Source organism: Microcaecilia unicolor, chromosome 5, assembly GCF_901765095.1.
Source record: "Microcaecilia unicolor chromosome 5, aMicUni1.1, whole genome shotgun sequence".
Classification (NCBI taxonomy): domain Eukaryota; kingdom Metazoa; phylum Chordata; class Amphibia; order Gymnophiona; family Siphonopidae; genus Microcaecilia; species Microcaecilia unicolor.
The window spans coordinates 200,765,542-200,777,890 of NC_044035.1; the positions used below are offsets into that span (position 1 = coordinate 200,765,542).

Below are 12,349 nucleotides of genomic sequence, written 5' to 3' on the forward strand. Positions count from 1 at the left end.
GTAGGCACCAACTGGTTAAGTGCCACTGAATATCAGAGGCTAGCCACAGAGAGGTGATTTCTTTGGGCAGAAGCCTCTCCTGCCCGCTTAAATAATGTCCACTAGTTTAGAGCTACCAGAGGATCCAAGATAGCTGCGTATGATGGAACTATCAAGAAGACAACTTTGAACACCTTGGAGGGGTTCAGGTGTAAATTGTTTTTCTGAGCTGGATTTAAAGCTATCAGGCTCATTTTCAAAGCACTTAGCCTCCCAAAGTTCCATAGAAACCTATGGAACTTAGCCTCCCAAAGTGCTTTGAAAATATGCCTCTATGTGTGTTAAAATAAAATGAAGAAATAAATGACAGAGGCTTGTTTTCAAAGCACTTACTTAAAAAGTTCCATAGGTTACTATGCAACTTTGTAAATCTAAGTGCTTTGAAAATACGCCTCTAAATCAGCTAAAGATTAAATTAGTCACATTTTTAATTCTAATATAACATTGTTTTATTTACCTCTACCTGCAGTTATATAATTCATCTTTGGGATCTGAACCATGAAGGAACCTGGGAGGGAAAAGGAACTTATGTGTATTACACTGACTTTGTCATGGAGCTATCTTTGCTCTCACTGGACCTGCTGCACCACATCCATATGCTGGTAGGTGACATGATGGAAGAAGCTACAGGATTAGAATATTTTCTATTTGAGCCACAAGCCAATTAATTGAAAGTTTCAAGTTTATGAAAAATTGTTATGCTGCCTGTTATAAAATGTCTAAGCAGTTTACAATGTATTGATATAACTTTAAAAAAAAAAAAAAAAAGCAGAATAAAGAAATGTCAGCCATAGGTGTGCACAGATATTCTGCTGCATCACAGACCCCATAGCAACAAATAGCCACTACAGAGTTAGGGAAAAATGCTTTTATTAAAAAAATAAATAAATAATGTAAGCCCATTTTGAATTTTATGAATGACATTTCTAAACGGAGAGAGGTAGCTAGGCAAATCATTCCATAATGTCGATGCTGTTAATGCAAAAGTTTCCTGACAAATAGATCGAAAAGAAGGTATTACTAGTAGATTTTGTTGACTAGATCTATGCAGCCATACAGATAGTAAGGAATTGTACCAGAAGGAAAAAGAGGGTTATCCAGTATAATCTTGCGTGTTAATAATAACAATTTGAATACTACACACTAGGCTACTTGCAGCCAGTGTTCCCCATCAAAAGAGGAGTTTTCATGGTCAAATATGTAATGAGCTGAACAGCAATATTTTGAACCATTTGTAATCCCCTGATATCTTGGTGTCTTATATTTGTACATGAAGGGGTTGATTATTCAAAGTGATTTAACTGGCCAGAATCAGCTCCCGGCCAGTTAAATTGCTTGTTATGGGCTATCCGCTGATAAGACAACTAAACTGAAAGCCAGCTGTTCTGTGGGTAGTCTTGAGGAAGAGTCGGCACTTAACAGCCTAATGTAAGCAGTCAAATTGGACCACATAAAGCTAAGTCCTATCTTTATGTGCTATTGCTTAGATGGGTAAGCAGGCTTGCTTATTCTCACAAGTGGGTAGACGCTGTCCCGCGTCGCATGGCAGTATTGCCATAGAAAAAAACTAGAGCTTTTAGGAGCTTGAGCCACGAGTGCCTTCCCACCTGCTTTGCGAATGCGCAGCCTCAGATCTGCTTTTTCCACGTGAAGAGCAGTTTTTTTTGTGGTGGCTTCTCACACGCCTGGTCAAAGTGGGGTTTTTTTTGTTAGTTTTTTTTTGAGTGCCTTCGGTGGTTTCCTACCTGCTCCCTTTTGCCTTTTATTAAAAAAAAAAGAGAGGTCCTTTATTTTTTGGGGTTTTTTTTGCCCCGTGTATGTTTCTTTTATTTTTCGACGCGGGCCATTTTCAGGTCTGCCTGGTCAGGCTTCTTTCTTTTGTGCCTTTTTCAGGCACCATCGCGTCCTTTTGTTTGGCCAGTGTGGGTTTTCCTTCCATGTCCACGAAGACTTTCAGTAGCTTCAAGCGTTGTACTGAGTACAACCGGACTGTCTCAGGGAAAAACACCCATTGTTGGTGTCTTCTGTGCCTTGGGCCTTACCATAGCCCTGCCAACTGTGTCCACTGTCTTTATATGAAAAAGAGGACCCGGGTTTCCTGAGAGGCTCAGCGTGTGAATATTTTTGAAGCCAGGTCCGGTTCCTCGACGTCGGCATAGAGGTCGGAGGCGTTGACATCGATGTCGAGCATCACACCAACATTACTACTACTATTTAGCATTTCTATAGCGCTACAAAGCATACGCAGCGCTGCACAAACATAGAAGAAAGACAGTCCCTGCTCAAAGAGCTTACAATCTAGTAGACAAAAAATAAAGCAAACAAATCAATTAATGTGTAGAGGAAAGAGGAGAGGAGGGTAGGTGGAGGCGAGTGGATACAAGTGGTTACGAGTCAAAAGCAATGTAAAAGAGGTGGGCTTTCAGTCTAGATTTAAAGGTGGCCAAGGATGGGGCAAGATGTAGGGGCTCAGGAAGTTTATTCCAGGCGTAGGGTGCAGCGAGACACTGGGAGCAGTGAGGCATCGAGTGGGTCTCCATCTGTCTGGAGGCCTTCTGCTATGCAGGCCTCCGGGACCACCCTTTGTCGGACCTGACCCCGAGGCGACGGGAGGATTCAACGTTGTCCTCGTCTGCACCGAGGAGCATGGGTGATGTGCATCGGGTGAAAGCCAAGAATCATCGACACCAATCTCAAGAGGTGCTGATGCATGTCTCACCAAACAGCCGAGATCCAGCAGGTTGTAGCCTGCGCCTCAGCCAACGCCACAGTCATTCCCGATGGCGGCCCTTCGTGAGCCTTGCTCTGAGCAGCTAGATGACCTAATGCAGCGATGTGTGTTGGTATCGGGGGTGCTTGTGCCTGCCATATCTGCCACTGTAGCCCCGCCTGGTCTTCAGACCATGATGCAGTCTCTGGCGCCGCTTGCGTCACCGGTGTCGACAGCCAACCAGGCCGGCACCTCTTCGACATCGGTGGAGGAAGCTTCACCGGAGTCAAGACAGGCGCCAGTTTCTCGATGTCGCTCTCGAGGACATGGGTTCTCAGCATTGATGGGGGCCTGGTTTCGGACATCCCTTAGAGAGTTGTTATCAAATACCGAGGAGGAGCGCTCATGGGCATCAGAAGAAGATCCCAGGTACGTTTCCTCCAACGAGTCCTATGGGATTCCTTCTGAGCCCTCCCCACCACCTGAGAGGAGAACGTCTCCACCTGAGAGCCTCTCTTTCACCTCCTTTGTACAAGAAATGGCTGATGCCATTCCATTCCCTGTAGAAGTGGACGATGAGCCCGGGGCCAAGATGCTTGAGGTCCTGGACTACACCTCTGTAAGTCGCGGAGTACTCTAGGCGTAGGTACACTCCTGTGGCTCACCAGCCTGCTCAGGCTCAGCCCCAGCGAGCTCGTTCTCTTCAGCAGCGTGCACCCAAGGCTCCGGCAGCTCCCCAGCAAAAGCAAGGGACGAGCTTTTGACTGGCTCCAGCAGAGCGTAGCCACAGTCAGTTTCCAACCTGAGGGGAGGTTAATGTTTTTTTTTACCAAAGGTGGCACTCATAACCTCTGACCGGTGGTTTCTTCAAATAGTCCGACTCGGATACACCCTCAATTTGCTTTACATAAGTACATAGGTATTGTCATACTGGGAAAGACCAAAGGTCCATACAGCCCAGCATCCTGTTTCCAGCAGTGGCCAATCCAGGTCACAAATACCCGGCAAGATCCCCAAAATGTATAAAACATTTTATACTGCTTATCCCAGAAATAGTGGATTTTCCTAAAGTCCAATTTAATAGTGGACTATGGACTTTTTCTTTAGGAAGCCGTCCAAACCTTTTTAAAACTCTGCTAAGCTAACCGCCTTTACCACATTCTCTGGCAACGAATTCAAGCGTTTAATTACACATTGAGTGAAGAAAATTTTTCTCAGATTCGTTTTAAATTTACTACATTGTAGCTTCATCGCCAAGCCCCCTCCCTGCTCATCTTCAAATCCTTGCTCAAAGCCTACCTCTTCAATGTCGCTTTCAGCATCTAACCATTGTACCGCTATCCAGGAAATCTAGACTGCCCTCAATTTGATTGACTGCACTTTTTTGTCCTTTAGATTGTAAGCTCCTTTGAGCAGGGACTGCCCTTCTTTGTTAGATTGTACAGCGCTGTGTAACCCTGGTAGCGCTTTAGAAATGTTAAATAGTAGTAGTATATCCTGAGCCCTGCTTCTGCCAAGCTTGTATGTATACCCTGGCCCTGTTTCTGTCTAGCCTGTCTGTGAATCCTTCACCCTGTTTTAGTCAAGCTTGTTTCAGTATCCTGTACCCTGTGTGAGAATCCTGAGTCCTGAATCCTGTTTTAGTGAAGCTTGTTTAGTATCCAGTGTTCGGTGTGAGAATCCTGTTGTTCCAGTCAGTCTGGTCCAGCATTTCTTGTCTGCCAGCTCCGTCCTGTAAGTCCTGCAGGCCGCCTGCACCTATGGGCTCAACCTCTGGGGAACGGTGGTCAGCACAGGTGAAGTCCGGTTGCTCCAGTCCTGTTGTTCCAGTCAAGTCCGTTCCAGCATTTGGTTCCAGGCCAGCCAAACCAAGTTCATTCCAGCATTTGGTTCCAGGCCAGCCAAACCAAGTTCATTCCAGCATTTGGTTCCGGTCCAGCCAAACCAAGTCTATTCCAGCATTTTTCCAGCATTTGGTTCCAGCCAAGCCAAGTCTATTCCAGTATTTGGTTCCAGTCCAGCCAAGTCTTTTCCAGATTCCAGCTCCATCCTTGCTCGTTTGTCCAGTCCAGGTTGGGGGATTTTGTCTGCTGCTGCCGCTCCTCGACAGTAGCCCAAGGGCTCACGTTATTCCAGTGTCCGAGAACCTGAGACCGTGACACAGCGTCACTGTGCAGACTGAGAGTTCATGTGTTCCCTAGTGACAATTGGCTGGTGAAGAGCACCTCCTAGGACGGTGCTCGGGAGTCCATGCGGATGACTATTCGGGTGGTGGAGCTACTAGGGCTTGTTATCAACTATCCCAAGTCCCATCTCCATCCTGTTCAACAATTGGAGTTCATAGGAGCCCTGCTTGATACGAAGAATTTCCAAGCCTACCTCCCAGAGACGCATGCGGACAATTTTCTTTCGCTAGTATCCAAAGTTCGGACATTGCAGCAGGTCACAGTGTTGGGCCACATGGCTTCCACAGTGTACGTTACACCCATGGCATGTCTGCACATGAGATCTGCTCAGTGGACCCTGGCTTCTCAGTGATACTAAGTCACATTAAGTCTAGAGGATGTCATACAAGTGTCCCCGGAGCTTATATGCTCTCTTCAGTGTTGGACAAGTCAGTCTAATTTGACCTTAGGACTTTCATTCCAAATTCCTCAGCTGCAAAAAGTGCTGACGACAGATGCATCTGTCCTGGGATGGGGAGCTCATGTAGATGGGTCCACACTCAAGTAAACGAATCTTCAGATCAATCTCCTGGAGCTCCACTCAGTTTGGAACGATCTAAAGGCTTTCAGAGATCGGCTGTCCCATCAAACTATCCTAATTCAAAGAGAGAATCAGGTTACAATGTATTATACCAACAAGCAGGCGGGCACCGGATCTCGCCCTCTGTGTCAGGAAGCCTTTCAGATGTGGCATTGGGCTCGCCAACATGGAATGTTTCTCCAAGCCACTTATCTGGAAGACGTAAACAACGATCTGGCCAACAGACTAAGCAGGATAATACAACCTTACGAGTGGTCTCTAAAGATTGGCATGGCCCGCAAGATCCTCCGAGTGTGGGGCATCCCCTTGGTGGATCTTTTCGCCACTCAAATCAACCAGAAGGTCCCTCAGTTCTTTTCCAGGTTTCAGGCCCACGAAAGACTAGCGTCAGATGCCTTCCTTCATTGGTGGCAGGCCTTCTGTATGTGTATCTTCCCATACCACTAGTGGTAAAGACCTTGTTGAAACTCAGGCAAGACCGCGGAACCATGATTCTGATTGTGCCCTAATGGCAGCAACAAATTTGGTTTCCTTTTCTTGTGGACTTGTCCTCCGAAGAACTGTGGAGATTAGAGTGTTTTACGACCCTCATCACAGAGAACAAGGGGTTGCTTCTACATCCCAATCTCCAGTCTCTCACAACCTGGAATTTGAGAGTCTAGAATTCGCTTCCTTGGGTCTTTCTGAGGGTGTCTCCCATGTCTTGCTGGCTTCCAGGAAAGATTCCACTAAGAGGTGTTACTCTTTTAAATGGAGGAGGATTGCCATCTGGTGTGAGAGCAAGGCCATAGATTGCCTTTCTTGTCCTATACAGACCCTGCATGCATACTTATCAGAGTCTGGTCTCCATAAGGGTTCACTTTCACTATCCAAGCAAGGTCTAAACCCTTTTATCTATGCGTACGATGTCACCATATATATACCTTTCAAATCAAAACTGTCAGAAATCACCAACGAAATCACAAACAGCCTGAACACCATGGATTCATGGGCAACGGCTTTCAAACTAAAACTCCTTTTGAGTCACTGAAGTCCTGCTGTCTAAAGTACTTGACCTGGAAGATCGTTTTTTAGTGGCTGTTACTTCAGCTCGTAGGGTCAGTGAGCTTTCACAACAGAGTAGTCCTCCGCATGCACCCCAAGTTCCTACCGAAGGTGGTGTCAGAGTTCTATCTAAACCAGTCGATTGTCTTGCCAACATTTCTTTCCCAATCTCATGCTCATCCTGGCAAAAGCAGCTTGCGTACCTTGGACTGCAGGAGAGCGTTGACCTTTTACATGGAGCGGACGAAGCCCTTCAGACAGTCTGCCCAGTTGTATCTTTTGATCTCAATAGAATGAGAGTCGCCATCGGGAAATACACCATATCCAGTTGGCTAGCAGATTGCATTTCCTTCACTTATGCCCAGGCTCGGATGACTTAATGTCATAATGTCAGAGCCATGGCCACATTGTAGCCCACTTAAAGTCAGTCTCCATTGAAGAGATTTGCAAGGCTGTAATGTGGTCTTCAGTCCACCCATTCACATATCACTACTGCCTTAAGCAGGATACCTGACGTGACAGTCTGTTTGGGCAGTCAGTGCTGTAGAATCCAACTCCACCATTCTAGGCCCGTTTTATTCTGTTCCAGGCTGCTCTCTTAGCTAGTTGTATATAGTTTCAGGTTAATCTGCGTTAAGCCCTCGCCGTTGTGAGTACAATTTACTAATGCTTGTTGTTTTGGGTGAGCCTGGATCCTAGGGATTCCCCGCTTGTGAGAATTGTAAGCCTGCTTGTCCTCGGAAAAAGCAAAGATACTTACCTGTAGCAGGTATTCTCCAAGGACAGCAGGCTTCATATTCTCACAATCCCACCCACTTCCCTTTGGAGTTGTCCTTTCTACATTTTTATTTGGCATTTTGCTTTTGTATTAATCTGAGCCTGCACGTTCGCACTGTGTGCGGGAAGGCACTTGCTGATGCAAACTGGAGTGCTGCTCACGCTGCAAAAAGCTCTTGTTTTTCTATGGCATATTTCCAAACCGGGCGAGTTGGGAACGGCGTCTACCCACTGGTGAGAATTTCAAGCTTGCTGTCCTCGGAGAATACCTGCTACAGGTAAGTATTTCGCTTTATTTCCTAATTAAGTTGGCTTTGGCCTAGTTTCCTTATAAATATTTCTGTATTTCCTTCAAAGTGTTTATACCTTGGATTATGTTACAAATTGCAATAATAAAAAAAAAAGAACTGGCTGTCCCCGCTTGTGGTGTTCAGCGATTGGTTAATGCTTTGTAATAACACTGTATAAGTATGCTGAGGGGTGAATGTGCGTGGAGGTGTGCTACTCTGGGGTGTGTGAGAACAGGTGCGTGTCTGTGGAGGTGTGGTACAGAGGGGTGTGCTATTCTGGGGTGTGTGATTGAGGTTGTTTTGCTGAGGGGTGTGTGAGAACGTGTGAGTGGGGTGTTTTGTTGAGTGCTCTATTAGAATTGGTTAGTGTGAGTTGAGGGGTGTGAAAATGGCTGAGTGTGACTGCGGTGTTTTGCTGAGGGGTGTGTGAGAAAGGGTGACATTGAGTTTAATACTCCCTTAAATCAGAGCATGATTCCCTATCTAGCACTAACTTTTCTTTTCCAATCAATTTGTTTAGGTTGATTTTCTTGATTAGTTGTTTCTTTCAATCTAGCAAGTGCCTTCTGTTTGGCTTTCACCGTTTTCCTGTCAAAACACAGCCTTCTTTTCAAAGGCATATTGAAATTCAGTTTCCCGCCCTTTTCAAGGAGTGTTCCCCTGGTCGGGTAGTGAATTCATGCACTTCCCAGCCTGACCCCAATACTTTGTCTGTACCCTGTTCCCAACAGTCTCTGGAAGAGGGTATTAGAGAATGAGAGAGGGTCAACTGCACAGCTGTTGTCCATGTTTCTCCCTACCAGTCTCTGAAACTTCACCCTGTCCCAAGCAGTTTCTGTCACAGTCTCCCAAGCCCTCAGTTTTTCGCTTAGTAATCTGTCTCATCTCATAGACTTGGGAGAGAGTAGAGAATTCATGCACATACACACTTCCCAGCCTGATCCTAATACTTTTGCCCTTGCCCTGTCCTAAGCAGTTTGTCACTTAGCAACAGCAAGAAAGATGGAGGTAATGCTCCCCCTCCCCCGGGTGCCTAGATGAAACGAACCGCTTCAAACTACGCAATAACTATGGCAACGTTATGTAGAGTCTGCATTCCGGGTTTGGTGGCCATAGCTCTTCGGGGACTGGAGGAGTTCAGATACACGTACAAACAAGCAAACACATGCGTCTGCTTTTTTATCTATAGATGTTACTTTAGAAATGATCCATTAACACTTATTGGGAACATGGATGTATGTTTTTACACACCAGGGAACCAAACATTGGTGACAAAATGGTGAAATACATATCACAGGCCATGAAAAAGAAAATGTGTCAGTCCTTTTGGCAATTATGACCAATGGGCAGAAACTACCACCAACCATTTTAAAAGGGAAATGGGACCCAACAACTGTACCTCCTGGGATATTGGTACGCATGACTGCAAATGGATGGAACAATGAGAACATTACATTCTGGTGGGTAAAAAAGTTAAGGAAAAGTGATAATTCACAACAAAAATTAGTATGGGATACCTTTCACAGCCACAAAACTCCAGAGGTCAACTAGTTACTAAAGAAGTGTTTCTTTGGAGGCAATAGCGATGTGGCCATGATATCTTGAGGCTGCACAATGATGTATCATGGAACAGGCCTTTCAAAGCCTGCTTTCAAGAAAAGTGGGATGATTGGGTGGTCCAAGGAGCCCACACTTATACGGGCAGCCATTATTGAAAGCCTCAAACTCACCTTTTTCTAAAATGGGCTTGTCTAGACCCCGGAATCATCTGGAAAAGCCGCTTGAAAATGAGCTTAACAAATGCCTTAGATGACTGTAAAGATGATGATATTTGGTGGTGTGGTGACAACAAAGATTTTGAGGAATTTACTGGCATGGAAGTAGATATGGTAACAGCAGTTGCAGAAAGCATGGACAATCCCTCTGACTTTGATTACAGTTCCTCAAATGAACACTAATAGTCATGTAGCTACTGGTAATTATAGCAAACTGGCCAACAAAAATGTGTTAAAAACTCATGATTATAATTGCACTATATAATGGTAGATATTGTTTTTCTTATCTTTAACACTGATTACGGGGATCTTCTACATAACCAGAAATACCGGTGCTTCTATTCAGAGTTATCAGTAAGCACGTTTGTTGGCAGGTTCATTAAGGTAGTTGTAGTAAATGTTGTTATAGTTCTTGAAATTTATGGTTATTTAGATTAAATAATGAAAAAGGATGGTTAGAATATGACAGCATGGTTTGTTTCAATCATTCATTTTAATAATTAAAAATTGTTGAACATAGTAACATAATAGATTGCGGCAGATAAAGTCCAGTATGGTCCATCCAGTTTGCCTAATAAGATAAACTCATTACATATGGTATGAAGTGATACATCATATGTATATCTGATCTTGATTTATCCTTGCCTTTTTTAGGGCATGGACCGTAGATGTCTGCTTGGCATTGGCCTTGTTCTAAAATTTCTGAAGTTGTTGTCATAGCCCCTGAAAAGCTCCACTCTAGCCCATCCAAGTTTATTCGACCTCAATCCGGGCACAGACAGTAGAAGTTGAACACTTCATCAGTCTGTAGTCTGTCTTTTTCTTGTGTTGCCATTTTCAGACCTCCTAAACATTGAAGTGCCTCTAATAATAGCCCATCCTAGACTCCAGAAAACCTAATGTTTCTAATAATAGCCCAGGGGATTATTAGGAACATAAGAATAGCCATAGTGGGTCAGACCAGTGTTCCCATCTAGTCTAGTGGCCAATCCAGATCACAAGTACCTGGCAGAAACACAATTAGTAGCAACATTCCATGCTACCAATCCCGGGCAAGCAATGGCTTTCCCCATGGTCCATCTCAATAACAGACTATGGACTTTTCCTCCAGGAACTTGTCCAAACCTTTTTTTAAACCCAGATACACTAACCGCTTTTACCGCATCCTCCAGCGAGTTCCAGAGCTTAACTATTCTTTGAGTGAAAAAATATTTCCTCCTATTTGTTTTAAAAGTATTTCCATGTAGTTTCACTGAGTGTCCCCTGGTCTTTGTACTTTTTGAAAGAGTGAAAGATCAGTTCACTTCTATCCAATCTACACCACTCAGGATTTTATAGACCTTAATCATATCCTCCCTCAGCTGTCTTTTCCAAGCTGAAGATCTCTAACCTTTACTCATATGGGAGGAGTTCCATCCCCTTTATCATTTTAGTCACTCTTCTTGAAACCTTTTCTAATTCCGCTATATCTTTTTTGAGGTGCGGCAACCAGAATTGAATACAATACTCAAGGTGAGGATGCATCATGGAGCAATACAGAGGCATTATAACATTTTTGGTTTTATTTTGCATCCCTTTACTAATAATTTTTATCATCCTGTTTGCTTTTCTGTCCGCCGCTGCACACTGGGCATACGCCATGCGCCCTCCCTGCCCATCTTTAAGTCCTTACTCAAAACCCATCTCTTCTCCCTTGCTTTTGGCGCCTAACCACCTTCCCCATTCATGATACACTGACTACACTGACTACATAGTTTGTTACCTTTAGATTGTAAGCTCTCTTGAGCAGGGACTGTCCTTCCCCATGTTTTAACTTGTACAGCGCTGCGTAACCCTAGTAGCGCTATAGAAATGCTAAGTAGCTGGGCAGAAGATTTCAGCTTATTGTCTATGACGGCACCTAGATCTTTTTCTTGAGTGCTGATTCCTAAGGTATCTATGATTCAGATTATTCTTCCCAATGTGCACCACTTTGCATTTATCCACATTAAATTTAATCAGCCATTTGGATGCCCAGTCTTTTCCTAAGGTCTTCCTGCAATTTTTCACAGTCTGCATATGTTTTTGACAACTTTGAATAGTTTTGTCATCTGCAAATGTAATCACCTCACTCGTTCCATTTTCCAGATCATTTATAAATATGTTAAATAGCACCGGTCCCAGTACAGATCCCCGTGGCACTCCACTGTTCACCCTCCTCCATTGAGAAAAATAGCCATTTAACCCTGCCCTGTGTTTACTGTCCAATAACGATTCCTAATCCACATGACTTTTTAATTTTCTCAGGAGTCTCTCTTGAGGAACTTTGTCAAAAGCTTAATGAAAATTCAGATACACTACATCAACCAGCTCACCGTTATCGACATGTTTATTAACGCCTTCAAAGAAATGAAGCAAATTGATGAGACAAGACTTCCTTTTGCTGAACCCATGCTGACTCTATCCCATTACACCATATTTGTCTTCGTGTTTGTAATTTTAATCTTTCTAATAGTTTCCACTATTTTCTCCGGATCTGAAGTCAGGCTTTATTTTCTGGATCACCACTGGAACCCTTTTCAAAAATTGGCATTACATTGGACACTCTCCAGTCTTCAGGTACTACAGATGATTTTAACTACAGGTTACAGATCAGCAATTTCATGTTTGAGTTTTGTGTATTTCCCCACAGGGAGAGAAAGCACTATAGCCCCAACAGCTGGTAAAATAAGAAAGAGAACTTAGACTCCATTTGGCACAGCCAGTAAATTACCTTTATTAGCATATCACAGAGCCAAAAATACAAACAATAGTTCTCACCCTGGAGCAGGTTTTCAGTAATGCGCATCCTGAAAAACAAGGGACTGCTCAGCTAACACCTCCCGGACATCACATATATACTGTTGCAAATTACATTTCTCATAAATCATGTGATTTCCCATAAACTAGAACCATTAGGTAGCCTTATA

At 44.0% G+C, this 12,349-nt stretch overlaps 1 protein-coding gene across 3 annotated transcripts in view; it reads left to right on the forward strand.

Annotated features, from left to right (window-relative positions):
- AMFR (autocrine motility factor receptor) overlaps positions 1-12,349 on the forward strand; it is a 501,372-nt gene that overhangs the window by 173,607 nt on the left and 315,416 nt on the right. For all 3 annotated transcript variants that reach the window (XM_030203707.1, XM_030203708.1, XM_030203706.1), the window contains one exon: positions 509-641. In XM_030203707.1, coding sequence (XP_030059567.1) covers positions 509-641 — 133 coding nt within the window. The remainder of the gene's footprint in view (positions 1-508; positions 642-12,349) is intronic.